This window comes from Empidonax traillii, unplaced genomic scaffold, assembly GCF_003031625.1.
Source record: "Empidonax traillii isolate 1590-97213 ecotype Southwest subspecies unplaced genomic scaffold, ASM303162v1 scaffold860:size262352, whole genome shotgun sequence".
NCBI classification, from domain to species: domain Eukaryota; kingdom Metazoa; phylum Chordata; class Aves; order Passeriformes; family Tyrannidae; genus Empidonax; species Empidonax traillii.
Window position 1 is genome coordinate 73,256 of NW_020956053.1, and position 25,851 is coordinate 99,106.

A 25,851-nucleotide genomic window follows, 5' to 3' on the forward strand; every position below is an offset into this window, starting at 1 on the left:
TCCAGAATAATGGGAATTTTTTTGAGAAGCACTCCATATGAAAGCGAGATATACCTGTATTTGTATTGACACCATTTGGATAGGAAATGAAATCAGTGTGGTAGCAAGACTGCTGCCAGGGCTGATGAAAGATTCTGGGGTAGGACTTCACCTTCCTAATATAAATTACTACAGAGACCAGATAAATTACATATACTTGAAGCATACCCCTTTTTCCTTCAACTAAAAAAGGAATTTTACAGTGTCTGGGTCATATGTGTACTGTACATACCTAAAGCTGGCTGACATTTGCAGAAGCAACTTAAACCATGTATAATTTTATCAACTGTGATGGTAACCCAAATAGAGCTTCCCTAGTTTAAATGTTCAAGAACTCTTAGGTGACTCCCAGCGAACAATTTTTATTTCTTTCATTGTAAAAGTTTTGGTTTAGTTAAACTTCCCGACCTCAACTGTGCCAGCATGACCTGAGTTACAGAGATGACAAACAAGTCATTTGAGGAGCATTACTAGCCCCAAAGCCCCCATTACTAGCCCCTTTGGAAAGGTGGGCAAATATTATCCTTTTATTATAGCCAAAGGTGAACATGCCACAATAGTTCTCTTTAATTAAAGTTGGTTCCCAGGTCATGGGATAATAAAGGTGATAGTAGTGCTGCTCAACAGACAGACACAGTACAATAGCTGAAAATACTACTCCTATTCCACAGTCCTGTACATCAGTCATGTTTTGTGAGATCAAGTGCTTAAACATTGCGTTTGTGTGAAAGCAAAATATAGCAAATAAAATAAAATTAAGCAAAAAACCAGACTTTCCAGAACAACAGATGACTATAATAAATGCAGACAACTATAGTGTAGTTATCTATGAACTGTTCATCTGTATTCCATTTATAATTACTTGAAAGAAGCATCTTTAAAGAATAGTTAATCAGCTTAATGAATGACTTCAGTGTTATACCACGTTGGGTGGCTATGCCTTATTTCCCTTCACTTACAGTAAAAGAACAGTAATTAGCTCACCTTCAGACAACAATATTGTTCACAACTGTAACTAAACAAGATTAACCCAACCCATAAGCATTTCTGTAATAACAGTCCTTAACACACCATTTATCTAAACTAGAATATTAAAAATGAGTCTTTCCCATGTTATTTTGCTGCACCTTCTGCAACCGGACTTGTCTATCTCGCATTGGCCTTTTCAGCCATCAGCACACTTGTAACAAGCGTGGGTAGAGCCCTTCTCAAATCTTCGTTCGCGAAGCCTAGCGATAATTGTCATTTATTTCCATGAGTAAAACTTTTAATTACATTAACATTTAATGTAATTAAATGTTATTATTTAATTAATAAATTAAAACATTTAATTGCATTCTGCATTATATGGAGAAAAACATTAAGGTTTTTTGCATATAATGCAGGTTTTAAGTTGCTCTAAGGTGAAGTCACTCCTTTAGCTACACACACACGCAGTAGAACAGATTAGAAATCTTCCACTCACAATTACTCCATCCATGAGAATAACTACTACAGATACTGCAAATAGAATTTTCTATTTAATCTGCATTAAATTAAAAGTGGCTGGTTTTTGTCCTGTATAACTGGATATGCATCTCTGTCGTCATCAGATACTGTTGGAAGTTGATTTTATTACTTTGCCATGTATAAAAATTCATTTTGACCTCTATAATTTTTGAGAGAGAGATCAAGGCTTGATATCTAGAAAGAAGAATATATCTAATGGATTCAGAAACACCGCAAGACACATGCAGAAACATGACATGAATAGGGACTTCGGACGCCAAAAAAAAAATACAGTTCTTTGGGATAACTGCCTTTTAATAAAGCTGGAAAAAACCTTTCTATTTCAGTGCACAAGCACTGAATTTTTAACATATACAAAAATAAAAAATGATTGATTAAATAAGAGAAAAATATAAAATAAAAATGAAAAATAATAAAACTAATAATTATAATATTCATGGAAACGTACAAAATGCAATATTTGCATTGTAGTGTTCTCCCTTTCAATTATATTTTAAAACAAACAAGCAAACAAACAAATTGAAGCTGAAACCAGGAATAAGCAAGAAATGTGACCTAGATTGTTTTTAGTCCCTGTTGCTGTAAAGAGATGAGTTACCTGAAAAAAAAAAAACTTCCACTTTGTGTATACATTTATTTTTTTTATCATACATTTAACTTACTGTATTGGTATGGCTTCTGTGCAGTGTCAGATTAATTCTGTGCAAGTGTCAGGATAATCAGGCTGTAATCATACCTTTAATTCACCCATACAATTCAGACTAATGTAATAGGGAGGTTTACAAATGAACCAAGAGCAAGAGGTGTTGTGGCCCTCTGGAGCATTGTGAAACTGCAAGTTTGCATTAGGGGATATTTCCTTGCTTTGAGTATTCTGAGAAAGGACTGAAAATTTGAGTTACAGAAGCAAAGCTTTGTTTACATGATACTGACTACTGAATATTCTGACATTTTCTGTCCAAACAAAAAGTATAATTTGGTCATCCTAACTTGTTGTCAGTCATTCCAAATTAGACCATAGATTTTATCCTTGCCCTCAGGTGCACTTGGTAGGAAACTACTCCAGAACCTACGGGAAAAATTTGATTGGTGTCCGGATAAACCAAAACCTAAAAATCCTCTAATCCAGAAGCAGGGCAAACAGAAAACAGAATGCAAGCAGCATATCAGTTTACTTAACTCTTTTTTTTTTTTTTTTTCTACTTTGGTTTCAGCTTTACCTGGCATATTCTTCTATTAAAATATCAAATACCACTTCCCAAGCTTGCTTAACGTTCCATCTACCAATACTGTCCTATCAAAGAGCACATCTTTGTCATTGACTGATATAAGTAGAATTAGTTCCTAGTCACCTCCACAAAAAGGCTATCCCAGCTATGCATATCCTAAATAAACCACTTATCTTGAAAAGGAGATTGTTTTACACACAGACTACATTTACATTTCTACCTTGCTATTGTATTAGAAAGCTTTAGTCAATGCATCTCAATTCCTCCAAGTCCTCCATGCACACTAAAACATCTAAAACACACTGATAGTGTCAGTGTTAGGAAGGGCATATGCCAGCTCAAAGCCTGCTTTTCACAGAAATAGAGGTTGAGCTGAATGGCTGGGACTCTGGGTACTTGAAAACTGAAGGGTCTGAATGGTTTCTCCTTCCCAATGTAAAAAGTATTTCATTAAGTTTTGCTGCTGTTATTATGTTGCAGGCAGTAGAAATGCTGACAAGAAGCACTTTTAATTCAAAGCTTCTGTTCAACAGTTCACAGCAGAGAAGTGACCTAGAAACCTCTAGATTTTCTATGGCAGACGTGCTGCAGTTACAGACCCGTAGAGATTATTTAAAAAAAAAAATCACCATCTGAAATGAAATACTACAATGTCCTGCATCCCTCCTGGTCTATTACAGACTTTGGGGAGGTGTGGGGTTGTCTTTATAGACATTGTCCTTTTTTTTCCTAATCTTGACAATTTTTTTAGCTTCAGTAGTGAGTTTCTTATGCAGACTTTAGTGAGTACTAAATTTTCTCAGTTTTACCTTTTCATCAGTCAGTATAGCTAAACTCTAATAGTTCACTTTTGTTTTTTCTATTTACTCATTGAATTCCAGGACAGGAAAATTCAACTGAAATAGATAAATACACTAAAGAGAATATATGAAGGGTTAACAGAATTCAGCAAGAATTTAATGAATTTAGTAAACAGTTCCTTTGAAAAAAATACTTTATTAAAGTTTCCTTTCATTAGCTGATAAAAAACGGGCTTCCAAATTCAAGGCTTAATTGAATACCTACAAAGACAATAAAAGAGCAAATTCTGTCACCACAGTGAAATTCTCTAGATTTTTTTTTACTGCACCACAAAAAAAGCGCTTTTGTATAACAAGGGATGATATGTTTTCTTATTAAGATTATCTAAATGTTTGAAATATACAAAGTATTTAATTCTTCTGTTGTAATGTTACTCAATCATACGAATAAATGCTTCTCTGTCACAGACTTTTAACTACGTATTTTTAAAATGCTCAGACTTCATCACAACAAACTCAGAACAGACTCAAAAAAATTTTGATGCAAAAACTAATATTCTTAATACCAAATTTTTGTATAAGAAAAAAGCTTTATGCATTTTAAAACAATGTTGAAAAAGAAGATATAAAAGCCAATATTTAACTGGGTTATACAAATTTGCTGAGAAAGTGAACTTCTTTGAATAATCAACTGGAATAGATTGAAATCCCTGATGAAATAAATACCTAATTGTCCATACAAGTGGAACAGCTGCAACAATCTAGACTGAGAGACACCACTACAGATTATCTATTAATTAGGAGGTTCACATAGTCTAGACCTTGAATAAGTGCCCAGTTTGAATTTAGCTACATTTGCAAGAAAGGTGGTAATTTAAATTTAGGTCTTTTCTTTAAGAAGGAGCTTTCTAATCAATACAAGGAATTCCCAACCTGCTGACAGGTATCTTTTGCAGATTGCAAAGCTATTCATCTCCTGCATCTGGTTCTAAGAAATTATTTTGACATTTCCATATGTTACGGTAAGATTGAGCCTCATTAAAAAAATTAGTTCCTCACCTAAGACTTAAATTCCCCTTTTCTATTTTTAGATTTAAACAAATCAGCTGAAGAATTCTTTTTTCCCTCTTACAATCTGTAGACTTCTTCCATTCCTATTATCTTTTTCAACACTCTTTCAAGTTCACAATAATCCAATTATCTTTCTTGAACTGCTCAGTGTTTCCATGAAGTCTCAGTTCAGTGACAATTCTCTCACTAGCTGAGGCACTTTGATAAGCCAAGATACTGTTTCCTTTTGTCATATTTCAATCTTTTTGACAACCCCTTTACTTTCCTGGCTCAGGCTGTGAAGCCACGCTCTTGCAAATTAGATCTCTGTAATATTGAAGTAGATTTTCTAATGGTAGTACTATGAATTACAAAGATTTTCTAATTTGAAATACATCAGTAACAATATAACTCCTGGTAAATCACTGAATGGTTGACCATTACTAAATGCATGGAAAAAAAAAAAGAAAAAGAAAAAAAGAAGGAAAGAAAAAGGAAAAAAACCATAATATTAAAAAAGAAAAATCTCTAAATTTAGGACTACTTTACAGTATATGCTAGAATTGCCTTTTTTTTTTTCCTTTTTAAACCAATTCTGTTTATGAAACAAGTCAGAGACAAATAAATTCTGCTAATGAGCTCTCAGTTATTCATTGAAGTAGATGAATACTTCCAGAAAAGTTAAAAGAATGAGCCATCTATTTAAGGAGCTAATATGCCACAGGGTAAAGATAATAGTGTCTAAACAGAACAAGGCACAAGTCTTCATTGATAGCAATAACCACTTAAACACATTTATGTTTTTCAGAACTGGTAGTTGGCTAGAAAAATTAGCAGAAAATATGCAAATTGTTTGCTGCATTGAGCTTATGCATCTTTAATTAATGGAATTTAATTAATTTACTTTCTAATGCTGGTCTGAGAGGAATGAACATTCAAGGATGTATTCTGTATTGATAATGTAATTTAGACATTTAACCTGAGTTTATAAACTTGAAGTAGAAATACAGTCTCCTAGCCCTTTGTCTTGTATATGGTCTGCAACACATTCAACTTGCAAACCTTTCAGGGGTAGGAAATGCATTTTACACAACTTTAAAAAGTGACATGTAATTTGATGATACTTTTAAAATATCCAAAATATAATTAAGTTCATTTAATTAGATGACAAAGTGGTACAATTACGGTTTTAAAAGCAAGGAAAGTCACTATCAATATCAATGATGAGTTTTGTTTGTACTCAGTATCTATTGCATCAAATTTAGAAGAGGCTTCAATAACCAGAGATTTACCATAGTGCAATATTATTCTAACTGGCCAAAATGTTACATATATATATATGTATATATACACATTTCTGCACTTAAGCTCTTAAGCAAATACCATGCAGTCAAGAGGCAAACTAGACAGCTGCATAAGCTTTTAAGTCTCAGAGGTGAGCATGTGCATTTAAAGAGCTTTTTTGATTGGTTTCATAGAATCATGGAATCACAGAATTGTTTAGGTTGGAAAAGGCTTTTAAGATCATAGAGTCAACTGTGAACTGCCAACTTCCCTGTTAAACCATGCCCCCATGTCTTTTAAAAAGCTCAAGGATGGTGACTCCAACAATTCCCTGAGCAGCCTGTTCCAGTGCTTTACAACCTCTCCATTGAAGAAATGTTTGCTAATATCCAATCTAAACCTCCCCTAGTGCAAACTGAGGCCATTTTCTCTTGTCCTACTGCATGTTACTTGGAAGAAGAGACAGAACCCTATCTTACTACAACCTCCTTTCATGTAATTGTAGAGAGTGATTAGATCTTCCCCAAGCCTCCTTTTCTCCAGGCTAAAGACCCCAAGCACTCTCAGCCTCTCCTCACAGGACATGTGCTCCATACCCTTCACCAGCTTTGCCCTTCTCTGGACTTGCTCTGGCACCTCAATGTCTTTCTTGCAGTGAGGGGCCCAAAACTGAAGACAGGATTTGAGGTGCAGCCTTCCCAGAGTCATGTACAGGGGGACATTAATTGACCTGGTCCTGCTGTCCACACTGCTTCTGACACAAACCAGGGTGCCATTGGACCTCTTGGCCACCTGGGCACACTGCTGAATCATGTTCAGTCACTGTCGACCAGCATCTCCAGGTCCTTTTCCACCAGGCAGCTTTCTGGACACTCTTCCTAAAGCCTATAGCATTGTATGGGGTTGTTGTAACCCGAGTGCAGAACCCCAGTGTGGAACCTAACACAACTGGTGTTGGGCCATCAATCCAGCCTGTCCAGATTCCTCTGTAGGACGTTTCTACTCTCAAGACACTCATGGTGTCTAGAATCATGTTCTTATTTTGGTTCTAAAAATTAAGAGACAATTACTCCCATAAAATCAATGGAAAAAAAATAGTTCCTTTTCACAGGACAATTTAGAGGCCAAGTAAAATGCTCTAAGATAAACTAAATGCCTAAATTTAGTGTTGTAACACTCCTTCATCATGCTTTATGACATATTTTGAAGGTAGAGGTCACCTGATTTCAAATGTTAAAAATATAGCTCTGTGGAATTTCACATGATGTTATTTCAATTCAGAAATATAAAGAATAAATTATATAGTAAAGATTAACAAAGCATACCTGCTTACTTAGAGATTTCATGAATAACATACGTACTGAAACTGAAGTGTCTCCACACTTGCAGCTATTACAGTTTAAAAAAGGACTTAACATATATGCACAAAGTACAAATTTCTTCAGTAACTTGTAACAGATTAAATTTCAAGGCACTGAAAGCAGCAACAGAACTTGGTCTCACCTAGGACCCTCATTTCTGCCCATGGCCCAGGAGTCCCACTTCAACCCAGCCAGGAGCTGCCAGTGCCCTCCATCCATTCTTCAGGTGTCTGTTGGATGAAAGTCTTGGCCTTCTGACATAGTGGACCTAGCTCTGTAAGGACTTTCAGCCCTATGTTGGTACCCTGTCTCAATCCTGGCTCTCATCCCATTTCTTTTTTTGTCCCTGCATGCAGCCTGGCCCTGGTTCATTGTTTGCCATATTGCCATGGATACTTATGGACCCTGTTACCAGCCACTGGCTCTGCCCCCCACATTCAGCCCCTGTGGGACTGTGACCCATTAGGAGGGCACAGTCTGCTGTGAAAGCGACCCTCAGTTTCATGCTCCTTGTCTGCCAGTCCTTGCTGCTCTCTGATAATAAAATTTCATTTAATTGTATATATTTCAAGACAACTTCAAAATCTGTCTGTATTCATAGGGAAATAAATCCTTCAGGAATGCACATTCAATTTTCATATTAAACTAGGAATTAAAGTTATTACTCTTGATTACTTTCCATGGGTTACTTGGTATAGATTCATAATATAATTCAGGTTGGAGGAACCTCAGGAGGGCTGTAGTCCAATCTCCTGCTCAAAGCAGGGTCAATTAGAAGATCAGATCTCAGAGGGGAGATTCCACAACACCTCTGGGCAATTTTGGTTAGTATGTTTGGCTTTCCATTCACTTCAATGAAGACCCATCCCACTTGGCTCCATACAAGTATTTGAAGAATGCTCTGACCTTTCCCTATCCCCAGCCAACTCTTCTCCAGACTGAAGAAGCTCATCTCCCTTAGCCTCTCCTTGGAGCATAAGTGTGACCCCTGCCTGAACTTGCTGCAATTTTTCAGCATCTTCCTTGCACTGAGGATCCAACATTGAATGCCATATTCCAGATTTAAGAGCTCTGGAAAGGGAACTATTAGCTTCCCACAATTTACTGCCTACACTTGCATAGCAGCCTGGTATGTCATTAGCTACTATTGCTTCCAGGGTGCACTGTTGACTCATGTAATAAGTAGTTGAAACTTACCTTTATTCTGCTACATGGCCAGAACATTTTATCAGTGTTTTCCCAAGAAAACCCACTACAGAAAAGATGATTTCAGAACCAAAGCAATGATATGAAATGGAGTTCCTGGTACACTCATTTTCTTATAAAAGAGAGTACAGAATATCTATGAGAGCTCAAAGAAAGAAAAATATTCGAAGAAAGCTGAAAGGAATCATAGAAAAGCTATTGGTTTCTTTTTCCCTGAAGATGACCTTCTCTGCGATATGAAAATCAACACTATACGTATCTTGTGATATTTAGTGGTGAGACAAGAAGGGTCTGTAACTCAGGCCTTGAAATAAAGCCTCTGATTTGCTTCAAAACTCTAATGGTATTGCCCTTCAACAAACCTACTCTTTGATCATCTGGATATATAAGCATATATAAGTTTGGGTTGTATACCAAACAAACAGACTGAATTATTGCCAGACAATATAAAACAAGTGACTTTGAATAGATGCCCAGTCTGTTGCAAGTATTTAGTTCCTTTAGATTGTTCCTAAATATAAAATTTCTTCTGTGTTGATAACCATCTTTGGAATTCCATGTAATTTCTGTGGGACATGCAAAGTAATGTTTATGTTCTCCTATGCTACGCTTACAGAGATTAAAACTAGAAGATGATACAAGTTAATTTTTTATTCTTAAAATGGTGTGAGCATGGTAGCAATATTCATTTCAAAATAAAGGAAGTAAACCGTAAAGTCACTTTGGCTTTGCACTTCTTAAATAGTATAGGAAAAATTTAAACACTAATGTATTGAATTCTTCAGTTGTTCCTACTTGTGAAAGATCTATGAACAAAATTAATTTACATAACTATTATTAATTTAGTTACACTCCAAGACAAAAAACAGTCAGTGGATCAGATGAACTGTCATGAAGTCCTAATTTCTGATCATATTTAGGCTGATCTGCAGGCCATACCATTAAACCTAGAGCAACACCAAGTAAATTCTGTAAATAAGTTCCCTAGCTTCAGATTTTCAAAGTGGACAAATTCAGAAATAGGCTCAAAGCTACTCGTCTTTGTTGCAAACAGACTAAAACCACAGAAAAAATCCACCAGGAAATAACAGGGGCAACAATCAGACAAATTGGTTGTGGGTAGCAGTATCAAAGGGGTTTTGACTCATCATAGTGCTCTGATGAGGAAAGGGTGGATACAGCTGAGATATTGCTGTGGCCTTTCAGCAGTCCCACCAGCTGGAAGTTCCAGGTGTCCTAGGAGTCAATGCAATATTCATCTGCTTGTAAGAAAACCAATGTGACCCGACGTCAGGAATAGTAATAATGACACAAGTACTTATATTTTTCACCGTGTTACACACACTTATATGACAACAGTTTAAAGCTGCTTATCAATTCTGGGGAACAGGGTGAAAAATGCTAATACTCTAATATCTGTGATCTTGTCCTGTATTCTGTCAAAGATGAGAAAACCCCCCACACACCTGTGTGTTGCAGTGTGCCTAGGTATTTGGCTTGTATTTACACCTACATGTCCTAGTCATTTATATCTACTTTATAGCCATAGTGAGAAAAGGAATGGAATGGCACTCTGGAGTTGTTTAGCTCTGCCCTCTGCTCTACAGGGATTTTGCTATGACAATACAGGATACTGGCATCAGGACTGTGATGTGAATTGGAAGTCTTGTGAAGTGAATACTGACCACCTAATCCCTCACACGTGATAGGATTTATAAACTGATGTAGCAGTCTTAAAAAATGTCACCCACAAGATAGTACTGGGATTAAAGGAAAGAGCTAAGGAAAGAATTCAATAGACATTAAAATGAAAGCTAAAAACAACTCCCAAGAAAGGAAACCAATTCCAAAAAACAGGACAGTATCCTTTTCCTTTCCCTTGCATTTTTGCCACAGATAGTACTGGCAGTGAAGACATGACCTTCATGGACAGTTCACAACATTGTGTCAATCAAATAAATGAACTTGATAGAGCTTCTAAAATACAGAGAGAGATTAAGAGAAAAGAACTCAATCCCTTAGAAGGAAGCAGTGAAAGTATGCTCATATGGGAAAGCCAACCATAAAACCAAAGGGTTTACAGATCAGAGTCTGGAAAAAAGAGACCAAAATTTCAGGGGAAATTGAAGTAGTCCAGGAGAAAAATCAGTGTTTTGTTAAGATTTCAAGTTCCTAAATTAATTTTCACTTTTGCAGCTATTCCCAGTCTGTAATACAAATTTCATCTTTGGGATTTTATTTTTTTTTAATTTTTAATCTATTGTTTCAAGTCTGTATAGTGATCAAACTGGATTCAAGCACACTATATAATCCTTTTTATGAAAGACCCAATTCCAAACATGACAAACTTGCTCCTTGGAGCCTTTGCAACCCAAAACAATCTTAGGAATCTAAGATATTGTGATGCATTTTCTTCTAAGCAATAGTCAGTTTTGTGTACCCAGTAAATTTGTCAGCAGGCATTAGGCACTGAAATGCAGATAAGTGGTGAGTCAATTTACAGCTGGAAGACTTATAATCTCCTATTGTCATTCTGCATTACACATGTTGCATCAAGATGAAGATTTGACAAATGCTTTAAATTAAGGTAAATGGGCTGTTTTCAATGGAACAATTTTTTTCACACCACCTGTTGTATGTATCTCATTCATAATTTTGTTTTCTTAGGTTGCTCAGCATTTTTGAGCCATACAGCAGACTGGACCAGAGAAAAGGATGAAGGAACAATACAGATGCAACAACATTTGTTTTTATCAATATTAATTCTCTGACCTGGCTCCCTACCTAGCCTTGTGGCTGCTACAACGGCAGAGAGGGAGAAAGAAATGATAACAGGAACCAGACCAAGTCTGTAGCATGTCAAAAGCATCAGAGATAATAAATGATAAAATCCACGTAATTTCCTTTCCAATTCTTTTTCAATGCCTTTTACTGCTCTCTAGTTCTGGCCTAATCTCACCAAGTTGATGTTAACCCCCCTGACAACTTCTCAAATATTGTAATTTTTTGTTTCAGTCCATTGGTCAAAATTGAAATGTACTGCCTACCAAAACTAATGTGAGGAACTCCTGTATTATACAAGTCTTCATATCATTTAGCAGTTGTAACCAGATCTGTTTCATCAATGCTTAGCTTCTGTCTCCTTTTCCATTTTAATCTTACAGTAATTTTTTCTTTTGATTTCTTTTGTCCAATTAAATCCTTGCTTTTGAGCAACTTTTCTTGGGTTTATTGAATATTATTTTATGCTGAACTTTAAGAGGAATCCTATGAATAATAAATAAATAAATACTTTTAAATTACAAAGAAGGCTTTAGAAGAATACCCTATACAGTGATTCAAACTGAAAGAAAGTAGGTTTAGATTTGATATTATGAAAAGGAGCATGGTGCTAATAACATCAAGGTTGCAGGTTCAATCCCTGTACAGGGTATTCTCTTCAGAGTTAGACTTCATGATGCTTGTGGCTCACTTCCAACCCAGAACAGTCTGTGATTCTGTGAAAAACTCTTTGCTGTAGGGGTAGTGAGTCACTGGAACAGGTTGACAAGAGAAGTTGTGTATGCGCCATCCCTGGGAGTGTTTAGGGTCAGGTTGGACAGAGCTCTGAGCAACCTGGTCCAGTGGAAGGTGTCCCTGACTGCAGCAGGGGGATTGGAACTAGACTAGGAGTCTGTATTTCATTGCATCTCACCAACATGTGAAATTGAAATGAATTTTAGGTGTGACAGTAGCAGAATTATGGGCGTTAGGCAGAAAGTTTTTCTGAATGAAGATTCTTCATGCCCAGAATAACACATTCTTATTGCTTCCAATAAGAGATCTTGTGACAAGTACAGAATTGAGCTATGCTACACTGTAATTAGAGATGACACAGTATGTTGATATTTAACAGCAATACTTGTCTATAAACATCTTATTCTTGTCATCTGTCTACTTACTATTAACTAGTAATGTAGAGAGACAGGGTGCTGCGAGGAATAAGCAGAGACTTTCATTTCTGCATCATCAGCTTAAACCCTGACTCACATGCTCACGTTGAGAAGCCACAGTTTAGTAGCATTTTCTTATCCTGGGATTTCAAATCATTTCCCGTAGGGTGCATATCTTCATCACAAAATCAGCTCTACAACAGTCGCTAAGTGCATAAGGGTTGATTATACCTTTAGAGAGACTGGGAACTGAATACTACAGGTGGCAGTGATATCTGGTCCTAAAAGAACTAAGAACATTCATTGCTTAGAAGCACACTGACAGAACAGTAGGGGAAGGACAACATAAATGCTAAATTCAATTTAAAAAAACCCAACTTTTGTGATTCTAATGTTTTATTTTCTTCTTTAATCATAGAATAAATATATATAAGTAAGACTCCTAATCTTCTATTTTTTAAATATGAAAGCCGGCTTGCTTTCTGCTTTCTGGTTTGTTCATTTTCTCAATATACACTTCAGATGCTTTTTTATAGCAGAGAAACTGCAGAATGTAAAATGAAAATTAAAAGGAAAAGAAGGTATGAGAATTCTACACCAAAACCTGAGCTGATAATCATATGTTTTTAATTATTTCATTGTTATTATTTTCAGAAAATTCTTTTTAAAAAGTCTTACATATACTGACCTGATGTTTTTAAAACAGGCAATTTTCTAGGGTTTTACATAAAAAATGTATCAAGAATTCAGCAAGAATTCATCAATTCATCAAAAATCAAGATTTCATTTTTTTTCTTAGAATAAATCTCTGTTTAAAGGAAATGCGTTAGCTTTGGAGTTTTAAAGCATTTCTAATCTAGGACTGCATTTAAAAAAAGTTTTAAAATTTTGCCAATATTTTGCTACAGCTTTTCCAACTACATCTATAGTATGTATCTTAGATAAGCAGATTGGCTAAATAATTTTTAGCTGTAACGTGCCACTTATAGTTCATGAGATTTCAGTGGCCTGCTGCCAACCACCAGACAAAGGAATGGATTTCTACTTTTCTTTGTATTATTCAGATAGGGATTCAAAGGAGAACAGCCAGAAGATTAATATTAACTTTTATTTAATTATTTTATTTACATACATATATACACACACATAAATTTAACTTTTATTTAATAATAAATTGCTTCCAATTATTTTAACTTCTTGTTTTCAAACTTTAAGGCACTTGACGGACCATTTAGTTCACAGCATTATTATCCATCTGTTCTCAAAGCTGTCTAAATTTACAAAGTTTTGAGTGTATGACCTCATAGGCTAATGAGAAATTCTCCGCTAAGAGCTGATCAAAAAAGAAAATATCTTTCAAAATATACTTCTAACAATTTTTTTTTTATTTTAATAGGCAGAGATTTTCAGCGCTGAGTAAGCAATTGCTCTTCTCTTCCTGTTAAAATAAAAGCGCCATCATAATCACATCTAAATGGTTATAATGGTATTGTTCTGGATAATATGATCATCCAGATAAGTATGACTATCTTGTTACTGATCTAAGTGTCCAAAAATTTAACAGACATGTGAAAAACTGGCAAACTTTGAAAATCTGTTTATGATAAATTGAGTCTCTTCTGAGGTTATAGTACTGTATTGTTGAAATGCATGTTCTCTTCATGAATAAATCTCTCCATCTATAGAGTTCCTACTGACTTACTTTTGAAGAATTTTTAAGATAGCATGCTGAGCATTCTGAGCCAGTTCTTGTACATCTGGGTATTTTGTTATCATTGATTAAAAAGTTCTATCAAAGCTAACATAAATCACAGCCAAAATGCCATCAAATACCAAATGCAGATTGAAAGATTCAGCCATGTATTTCTAGAGATGTAAGGGCCACTTTTCAGCAACTCCATTTTTATAAACTGTATGGATATTTCAAAGTCTGCTATTGTGTATTACTATTTGAAAATTTCATTGAACTATAACTTAGAAAAAGCACAAAGGAAGGAACTGCTTATAAACATGGAGCTGCATTTAATTTGATAGTTTCATGAGCAGTATACACTAGTTCCTGCAGAATACTGTTTCAGCTATATTGGATTACAGTTATCACTACTTGTCTAGACATGGGATCAAAATGTGAATCTTAAATTAGATTTTGTCAGGGTTTTGTACTACCTTAATAATATGACAGTCCAGTAGCTGAAGAATGTAAGTTCACCAAGAAAACCTTGGAATCTCTTGGGAAATTTCTTTCAAGACTTGCAGTGCATATTCAATTGGTTTTTTAATGAAAAATGACATTGAAGATATAAGAAAAAAACTTAAGGCTGACATATAATTAAGATTTCAAATTAATCACTATCTTAGTTAAACTTCAATATGAGGCATGTATCAAAATGATAAATTACAGTACAATAAGTTGACAAATATGGTCTATTTAACAACATTATTCTGAAAGAAAAAAATTAAACAGAAAACGTTGAAATAGTAAGGGGATTTTTACCAACTAAGGGAGAGACATCTTGTTTTTCTAATAATTAAACATTTCTCAAGGCAGAAGAAATGATAGTTAGTCATTGGCTTTCAACTTTCAAAGAATGACCTTTTTTTCATATGCTAAAACAAATAAATATATTTCCATTCATTTTCCCTGGCACAAAATTATGCATGTTCTATATCTCTCCAATCAACCTTTTTACTTATTTATTTTTTAAGATTTATCGAAGAAAATCTAGTATGGAACAGAGAACCACTAAAGTCTAATTGCTAATTATGGTTGAATAAAACACTAGGTCTATAATCGAGCATGTCTATGAGGGTTTTTTTCCTAAAAATTATATGTTATTTTTTACATGAAAGGACAGAGAAGGGAAAGAGAAGTCTATCTAGATGAATTTATCATGTATTCTCTCAAAAATAGGATGACAAATATTTGGCAGCAGAAACAATCTTTAACTTGCTTTGCGTACTGATAATAACGTGACACAGCCATTCATACTGAAACTCATCCACACGACCTTTGAGAGGTACTAGCAGTTAGACACTCCCTCCTGCATGGCACAGCCACCTCCCTGCAAGCCAGGCCGCTAATCTTGGAGGAGGTACTTCTTGCCTGGAGCCCAGACATAATTTCACAGAGCAATTGCTGTTTGTTCAGCTTCACAACTGCTATTTCATGCTACTCACCCATGTGAGGGGTAATAAAGTGGTCAAAGGAAACCTTAAGCAGATCAAAAGTTGGTATGGGATTCTGAGGAGAAGAAGGAGGGGCACGTGATCCCTGATGGTGTTGGTATCCCTTTCAATCCTTCTGGCACATCCAGCAGACCAATGCCTAGTTGCAGAGTTGCCTTCAAGGGTTTCGCCTTCCTAATCATCAAACTCATGGCAGTACCTCATCTGAAGATGAAGTAGGGATGCTGGGAAGAAATAAAACTACCTGATCAAGGCAAAGAAGAACACAAGTGCAACTGGACTTCTTTAACTCAAAGGAGAGCCTTTTAAAAATAGTCCTATCAAGGGACAGGGACCTAACAATAGAGCAGAAGACAAGAGAACTGAGCCGAGCTTTAGAAGGAAGGCTGAGAAGTAAGTATTAAATTGGGATACCAGACTTTAAGATATCATATTTGGATTTATTTGGGGAATTTTTAGGCAGAATCTCCTGGGAAGCAATTATGAGGAGGAAGGGCAAGCAGAGACACAGCTGATTTTTTTAAATGACATCCCAACTATTTTAAGGGGAAGTGAACTTTGGCAAATGACTCATGAGGTTAACATGGAAGATTCTTAATGAACTACAATGTAAAGAAGAATGAATCAAAAAAATGGGGAAAAAAAAGGACAGACAATAAGAAAGGCATATAGAAGTGGTACTTCAGTACTTAGGGATAAAATGAAGAAAGCTGAAGTCCAAGGGGCATTCACACCAGCGAGGGGTGCTGTGGGTTATACAATGGGATTCTACAAGTATGCTGGTAGCAAAAAATAGGCAGAGAAAAGTGCCGATACAGCAGTGAGTCGAACAGACAATTTACAATATAAAAAACGGCCAAAGAACTCTATGCCTTATGTGCCTCATTCTTCACAAGAAATAAACTCTTCATATATTAGTCCAGTTGGGAAGGAGAGAGGTCGTCAGTTCTGCGTTTACATTGAGAAGTTGAATAAATTGACAGTCACACATTCACCCAAGGGTACCAGAAGAGCTGTCCCACAATGATTGAAAAGCTGCTGTCAGTAAACCATGGAAAATTATAGCAAGTAGTGATAACGTAACGTAATGTAATGGCCAGTCTTCGCTAACGAAGAACCAGGGAAGGTCTTTACACCTTCCAGCCTGCGCATTGGAATTTTTTAGGTGAGACACAGTGTGTGCGGAACTGAGCCCACCCTTTAATCCTGAGGTTCATCTGCCGGGGCCAAGCACGCTTGGACGGTGGCAGCAAGGTCCTCAGGACGTAGATGGATTGCCTTACAGGGCTAATGAGCTCCATCTGCCCGGGGAGTGACCCCGACCGGGAATCGAACCCGGGTCTCTGCAGTGACAGCGCAGCGCCTTTACCCCTAGACCGCCAGGGGCTCCCGTTAGCAAGTAGTGATAGCCCTTCATGATTAGATGGACTAGTGACACACCTGTCCTAATGAAAGCAAGAGGGATCACCACAAGCACTACAAATTAGTAACCTTTCTGTCTGTTCCTAAAGTAGCCTAAAGAGCATCTTTTTGTAATCCATTTTCCATCACCTGAAAGATAAAGCTAATTGGGAGTAGTCAGCACAGACTTACCAAGGGCAAATTATGCTTGATGAACCCAAATGACATTTAAGGATCTGAAGGGATTTTATAAGTGGCCACTGCATCCAGCAGCTCTGGAGCCTGGATATTTATCTTGCCTGGTCACAGGGCCCCACTCTGGGGCAGCTTGAGACCTGGAAATGTCTGACTCAAGCCAAGGGACCTCCTTGCTGCTTTTCCATTTGTAGATGTAACCAGTTGCACAGCTGAGCAAGTATCCCAGAGAAACACACAGACACACACAAGACATCGACACAACAGGCTACAGAGCAGCACAGGCCAGACTCTGCCCTCAACAACATCCACCTCTGGAAGCCAAGCACTGGAAGCCAAGTCCCCTCTTTAGCTGGCAGACACAGGAGGACACTCATGAAGGTGCACATGCAGGACTTCCTAAGTTCACAAGCACATGTACATTCACAGATCTCACAAGTACCAAAATGATCATTGTCTGCCTGGCATCCCTGCCCAAACCCCAGGCCATCTTACTGGCCCCAGGGATCCCCTGCTCCCTGGCTGGTCCAGCTTGATGCCCACGAGTAAACATGAAGTACTGACACACTTGTCCAGCATGGACTCTCTGCCCACTTGATACCTCATCCCAGATCCAGGACCTCCTGCCCACCACCAAATCCACCTGGAAGTATGCTGGTGAGTGACACATGCAGTTGCCCTGACTGCCTCAGTACCTGTCACAGGATCTGCTCCAAGGGCTGGCATTGAGCCCCTCACTTGCTTCCCTCACGTCATATCATCCTGATAGCTGTTTTTTGGTACTTCTATTGTTCCCACCCAATTGGTGGCCGATGAGACCCCCATCTGCTCCACTAGATGGCAATGAGACCCCATTCTCTCCAGCAGCTGACACCACAGGCCAGGGACACCTACATCCCCAGTCTGGCTCCAGCAGCACTCACTCCAGTGGCACTCAGGCCTTTAAGCCCCCGCACACACAGGACAGAGAGCAAGATTGCTCTGAGAGTAAAAAAACATTTCATAAGAAGATAGGAGAGGTTGTGGTGATCACATGCAGGGCTCAGCCAGACGAGAATACCGACCAGAGCCCTTTTTCACACACTTCCAAAATTATGAAAATGCAGAAGAATGACACAAAATAATTCAATATTTGGAACAAATTACTTATGTTAAGACTTTAAAAGCCCATATTAAAAAGAAAGAGTACTCTGAAGTGTGTGATTTTATTGCGGTGCTTAAGAACCTACATAATAACAGATGCTAATACTAAGGGCTCTGTAATTTAGCAGATAAAAGCAGAACAAAAGCCAGTGGCTAGAAGTTCCAAAATCAGAATTTAAAAGTCTTACTTCTAAGTGAGGCAGAGTGTTTAGTGTAATCAAAGAAAATTTTATTAAAGCCTGATTTCATCAAGAGCTAAATTTGTTTCCAGGAGTTATTCTTTAGCCAAATCCAAATGAATGTTTTTAGTATCAAGAAACTGGTATGAAACACTATAAAAATTTAACAGATTAAGTCAACAAGATTACTTTTCTTTACTCCCTCTGGACCTATACATGAATGGTGGTACCAATATAACATATAGGTAATACAGGTAGAAGCACCAAGGCAACCTAATATTGATTTCATAAAGGGTGATTGTCTTCTGTGCTACAGCTTTACAAGTACATCTGGCATTAGGATGAGCATGACAGTCCTGAGGTAATGATGGATTGTGACACTCAAGCTACACTGGGTGAACTGAAAGAAAAAAAGCATATTTTTCCAGCTAATATCTATTTCATTTAGTGACACTGTTAACTGACAGAGTGTATTTTGCTAAAGATACTAATGATTTCAAGAAAATATTGTATAGGAAGATGTCATGTGGTTATTCATCTCTGTATGGTACATGGGAAAGAATATTCATGTATAGTTTTTCCACATAAAATAACTAAGATATGTCAAAAATTTTAATAGACTTCTTGTTTTGCTTTTTCTTGTCTGGATTGATGCTTAAGTATCAATAATAGGATCAAACTCAGGGCAATATCCTGCTATTCTTTATTGCAACATAAAATTCATGCAACTTTATGTCTCTTAGCTGAGACTGTGAACACATCATTATAAAAAATCACTTTAAAACATGACCTAGCACCATGTCTTATAGCTTAAACATTTATTTAATCTTTCTGTAAACTTTTTTTAAGCTTTTATAACTCCTCTTCATTTAATAAATTTATTTTTAAATAATGCAATACATTAACTTTCCCTTTGCCTTCCCTATAAAAACTGAGTTCAGAACTACCTATCGCCTTGATGACTGTCTTGAAGAATGGTACAATAAAATCAAAGTATGATAATTATCTTTCATGTTTTCTTTTTCCCTGAATATACAGTAATTTTATCCCTGTATCATGTGCTGTGGAGAGTAGATACATGTCCATGATCAAGCATTAATGGGATATTTTCCATCCATATCCAAGACCAGAAACATATGCTAAATAATTTTATGGGACTTAGTAGATAATGTGGCAGATGTTCATACATTCAGACAAAAGATGGAAACTCCAGCAGCTTTATTTTCTTCTTATTGTCCAACAGGTTGAATGGAAGTAAAAATAGAGAATATCGATTGCCTTATATTTAGCATGTTTTCTAGTTAGATTTAGTAAGTTTGGTTGTCAAAACAGGAGTTTCCGTTCCAAATGTATCTGTTTCTGTAATTTAATCATTCTCTGTTTAAATTTTCCTTCCTTTCCCTTCCTTTTCCAAAATATTAGGTAAATTCAATTTAATTCCACTTTTATTAAGAGTTTGCTGAAGCAATGCAATGATAGAGGCCAGCCATACCCACCACAGTTATGGCAAAATCAAAACAGCAACAAAAAGAGTCTATAATATTATCAGGTAGTAAGCCTGGTGACAACGCTATAGCTTAAAGTCTGTGGCTTTTACAACTCCAAACTGGCAAAAAATTCTTCAGTGGACTCTAACACTAAATAATAATTCATTAGTATTCCTTTAAATTTTATACTAAGTTAGCAGTGATATTATTAGCTTAATACAGTTAGTACTTCATGAACATCACCTAAATCCAAGATTTAGATTATGTGTAGCCACGTTTCTGAATTCTGATATGGAGGAGAGCTAAAAATAGGTTATCCTGTTTGTTCATTCTATACCAACTGCCAAAATTATTTTTAGCATCCACATCCTGGCACATTTAAGTCCTACTAGTATTTCTGATCTACATGCTTCAATAAGCCTGTACATCAGCTACCAATTTTTCTTTATATTGCTGAAAGAAATGCATGGTAGGTCCTCAGAAGTCCCTCGATGGAAATCCTATTCTGTTAATAAACACCATCTGTTACCTTCTTTCCTTTCCCCATCTCCCATTATCCATAAAGATCTGATCCTTCTTGAAATTTTTAACATTGTTGTCAAACTCCTCTCAAAAACAGTCAAGTACAAACAGCAGCAGTACAGTACGAACATGAATACCATTTCATTATTTATACAGTGTCTAATAATTCAGTTTTATAATTCAGCTTTAAAATAATGTACAGCAGTAAAAACCAGAAAAATTTACATTTCATACCGCTATTATCAATAATTTCAATTCAACTCCAGGATATTCTGAGTTTTCACTATAAGGATAATCTATATAATTAAATTATTTTCTTTGCCATGACCAATAGGATAGCACAAACATGCCTATCATATTGAATAAGGGTTATCATAAATTCTAGCAGAAAATTTCTTAATGAAGTCAATGACTTAGCAATGTCAGCTACCTGTTTAGCAGCTATAAGATAACAGAGTAAGAACAAAAAGAAGCACTGTTCAAAGCAGGACTAGGCCTAAGCTGTATGGGTCAAGTCGATATGCTGCTTTCTTTCTCAGCAGCTGTATTTCCCCTCCTGTGTTCTCAATGAATAAGGCTGCTCATGTATCTTAGGAAAACAGGAAATGGAAAAGTGCATCAAATTCTTCTATTTCGAAACCAAATAATCTCATCAGAAATAAAATAAAAAAGGACACAGCTGCACTGTGACTTAGCTTAAATTATCAAATAGATGATTAAGTATAGCATTTCTCCTCCATACATTAATACCTACATGTGTTGCACAGAGCCTGAAAGCTACTGGGAAAAAAAAAAAATCCCAAACAGAAAAAAACAAAACAGTGCCAGAAACCTTTCCAGAAAAAAAACAATCACAGAATCAGAAACATAGAACTTCCATTTCTCACTCCAACCACCAATGCCGTGTCACTAGACAAAAATAAAATTATAAATTACTACTGGTAATTATTACAGTTCCATTTTTTCCTTAAAATTCCTCATTAAATTTCAATGCATCTCACTGATTTCTGTTCTCACTGTAAGTGATGTCTATTTCTTTCGGGTAATCTGTTCCAGTTTTCTCTAACAGAATAATTTTTCTCCAGGGGTATTGTGCTAGATAGAGAGGTGTATTTATCAGATGTGTTCTTTTCCAAATAATAAAGAAACTGAACATAAAGAAGTATGTGCATAGTGGTACCAAAGATAACTCAAATATGCCACTTGATATTGAGGAAAGAAAGAGAGTGAGGAGAAAAGGAAGGAGAGGAGAGATGGATGGTGGGACACAGAGTAAAAACTAAGGCTTATGATATTGATGTTAACAAGCTAGAGTGGGCTTAACAAGCTTTGGTCTCTCATGTACTTGGTTTGACTGAATGCAGTTGGAATGGTTTCCATATGGTGGATCAGCATATTTTTTCTATTAATGATATAATTTGATGTCATTTCATACACATTTTTATTCTCAGGAGATTAGAAAATTACTATGTTCCACTGTGTTATGACCAAGAAAATCCACAACATATTCATATTTCCTACAGATTCTGTCAGGTACTCTGGAGTTTCTTGTCATCTTTCAGCTCAGCTGCAAATTTGTCAAGAGCATGATAAGTCAGAGAAAGAGATGTTTGCAGGCCTTGTGGTTTTTTTGTTTTGGTTTGGTTTTGGTGTGGGGTTTTTTTGGTTTTTTTTTTGGGTTTTTTTAAATAATGAACAGTAATGCATTCCATATAACCACCTACCTCTGTTTTCTATTTCCAAGAACTTCAAAGCAAAGTGTTTTATATTATGTCTGATTATGAAAGGCATGTTCCCTCTTTTTCAAATCACAATGGGATCTAATCCCTTCAGACATATGTCTCTACTGCTCAGCTTATCCTCTCATGCCATCTCTATCATTTTGCTTTATTGCAATGACAGGTTGATAATTATTTCTGTCTTAAATTTCAAATTACAAATCCATAATGAAGCATGAAATTATGTGATCTGATATTTAGGGGTACTAAGTATGCAGATGTTTCATCAGGAAGCTAAGAAGGAGGTACTGGGCAATCAAAAATTTTGAAAATTGGATACTAGGAAGAACCAGAACTTAAAATGTTGATTGCAAGGTTATACACATTCACAAAGAGTACAAGACAAGAAATGGAAATTGCCCCTATGTGATTATCATTTAAACACATCTATTCTCTCACATCAAGGAAGGATGCATGAAATGAATGTAATGTAATGTAATGTAATGGGCTTTCATTTCTTTGCTGTCTGGTTTTAAAGACAGGTAGCTTCACAGGCAGTCAGAAAAATGGGTATTTACAGAAAAATTCTCAGACTGAATGAAGTTGCCTTGATGCAAGTCTTAAAAAAGGAGGTCTGGCTATGGAAAGATCATTGAATTAAAACTCTGGGATCTAGTCTAATTTCTTCAAATTCCTAATTTCAGAAAATAAAACCTCAGTTTCAAAAAAAAAAGAATATCAAGATCAAGGCAAAAAGTTTATGTTTTGTTCAAAAATGCTGATTTCTATGGTTGAAGGCAAAATTTCCCTAGACTTGACAATAATTTAGGAGCTTGAGTTCTATTAATCAACATGCTGTTTTTACCTAGAAAAGCACTATGTGAGGAGTCACTCATATGTGCAAACTAGTCTATTGTTGATCTTCTGTTTTGGATTTAATTATTTTGTCATAATTGAGATGCATAGTATGTTGTCTGTTAGCTCTAGTAGTGCAAAAATCGTTTGCCAAACAGTTTATAAGAACACCTGATAACATATATAATGAATTCAACACCTGTGAGAGATTTATAATTTGCATACTTAAAAAACCATAGGAATTGCATAGTACATTTTAATAGAACATTTTTGTAATAATGCCGATGCTGAACAAAGTTACTGAATACTTGATAAATTAACAGACTGCAGAGTAGCTACAAACTAGCCAAAACATACATTTTCTATGAAATTTCTATTTTGTAGATTATATCTGGTTTTTGTGTAAGCCAGAAAGAAAAGATGGTGCGTGACCACTTCAGCTATTTTCTATATCTCAAGGGGCAAGAAAAGCCTGAATATTATGTTATGTTTTTCATTTCATATCTTGATATATAGGAGGGAATTCCTATATTAAGCAGTATTCTAATGCATCATACGTGAAGATAAACTATACCGATGGCTGAAAATATTTTACTACAGAGTGACTCTGGGTTATATTTCCATGGTCACTCTCCATTGCATTACTAATTTTTGAATATTTTCCTAGCTATCAAAGTATTACTCAGCTAGTTACTTTCTCAGAGATTAGTTTCTGTTGCAGAGGGGACCAAGCAGGGAACAACAATGGCTTCAGAACTTCTCCGGGCAGCTTGTTACAGCTACTGTCTTGTTGATGGAGACACTTACTGGAAGCAGAAAGAGCAAGTGTCTTTACACCAAATGTCTTTAAAAAAAAAAACAAAACAGGAAAAAAACCCACAAAAATAAAAATAAAAATAATATAAAATAAAATCATTTTAAAAACCACTAAAACAAATCACAAAGAACAAGAGCAAGGGAAAAGAGAAAACCAACAATTTCTTTGTATATCCTATAAACACAAGTTAGAGTTCAGAGTCCCAGTACAAAGAAACAGATTTAAGAAAAAGAATGCATGATATAAACCGACTCTTGAAACACTACTCAAGTGAGCTTGGTTATAAACAAGAATCATCCTGCAATATACATAAAATACTATGAACTTCTTGACTTCAGGAATACATATTCCAGTTCATTTACTTCAGTGTCTGTGTGAAAACTGTAGATAATTGTGGAAACTGCAATAGGGAATTAGCTTTATATAGTTCAGAGAACTGAGTCAGCATTTATCCTATGTCAACATATGAGAAGGAATCCATTCATAAAACTTTCAGATACAAATTCCACTATCTAGAGAAATTCAAGAGTAACTAGCAATAAGTTGATGTTAATTTGAATAAGTTTTTGTTAGAAGGATCAGAAAGATTATGATTAAGTTTTTCAGAACTTGAATGATATGCCATTTTTAAAGGTAAACTCATAAAAATTTGTGTCTGGATGGCACTATAGATGGTAGAGTTTTAAGTATTTTAGTTTCAGATGTGAAACTATGCATCTGAATGATCACATGAAAAGCAAATACTGCAACTTGAATAAGGTTTTAGATGTGTATTTGTATACATTTTTGTGGGATATTTAGTTTTGTTATGTATAGAGATCAGAAAGATAAAAAAAAAACAACCCAGAATATTTTGTTAAGAATATCTTACCTTCATAGTAAACTTTAAACCCATGAGCACTAACTGCGAAGTCACTTGTCAAGCGGAGTGAAAATACAGATTTTGTACTTGTCACAGGTGGAGGAAGATGAAATCCTGTTAACCTAAGAAACAAAAAAGCACAACTCATGATTAATTGTCTGAAAAAAAAATTTGTGTGACAGGTTGCCATCAAACAATATTTAACCATGGAAAGGACAACTGACTTAAAAGTATGGAGTTTATATTACTTGAAAAAATGATTTTTATATGATAATTGAGGAATTCATGTTAAATTTGCCCGTTTTTCATGGACACTGAACCAGGTAAGGTACATCAGTTTGAGAAAAATGTATTTAGTATAGATGATAGTAAGATATAGAAACTGAACTTTAAAAATGGTTCAGATTATCAGTAGATGAAAGAAATAAAACAATCAAGCAAATCACAAACCACTAGACAATTTACACTCTTTAGAGTTATTTTCAAAATTGTATTGCAGTGTATATTTTACACAGGTCTCTGTTCAAATTTGTAGTGGCTGAACTTTTACACAATAATATGGTGGAAGACAGGGGACCATGACTCACTTTAATGAGGGAATTTAATAAAATTTAAACTATGCACTTTAGCCTCAGAGAAGAAATTTCTGGTTTCAACTCAGAGGAAATGCCAGGAGCATCATTGTGAAATCACACATTCATAAAGAAAGCTCTCTTGCAAGGAATTACATTGTTGTTAGAGTTTGTGGGTTTGGTGTTGTTTGTATGTTTGGTTCTGTTTTGTTCTATTAAAACCACTATGTCTGAGATACAGATGAAAGGAAAGTTTTTGTGTACTCAGCACTGCTGAAATTTTCTGCTGAGATTTACTTCTACACATTCTTTTCATTTGATGTTCATGTGCAAACACTTAACTTCCTCAGTTCTAGGAGAATAACCTCGTCAGGGTTCATATCAGATCAACAAAGCCCATAGTATTTACCTGTCAAAATTGCCTAAAGAACAAGTTGAAGAATTCAGCTGTTTATACTCAGTGAAATCTAGACACATCTTTAGAGCCCAGTTAGCCATGTATGA

General features: G+C 35.8%; 1 protein-coding gene across 1 annotated transcript in view; it reads right to left on the reverse strand.

The window, feature by feature from the left end:
• Window positions 1–25,851, reverse strand: part of LOC114067090 (CUB and sushi domain-containing protein 3-like) — a gene marked incomplete at its 3' end in the record, with an annotated part of 184,081 nt that overhangs the window by 55,190 nt on the left and 103,040 nt on the right. The window contains exon 3 of the mRNA XM_027902282.1: window positions 24,785–24,897. Within this exon, the coding sequence (XP_027758083.1) occupies window positions 24,785–24,897 (113 nt within the window). The remainder of the gene's footprint in view (window positions 1–24,784; window positions 24,898–25,851) is intronic.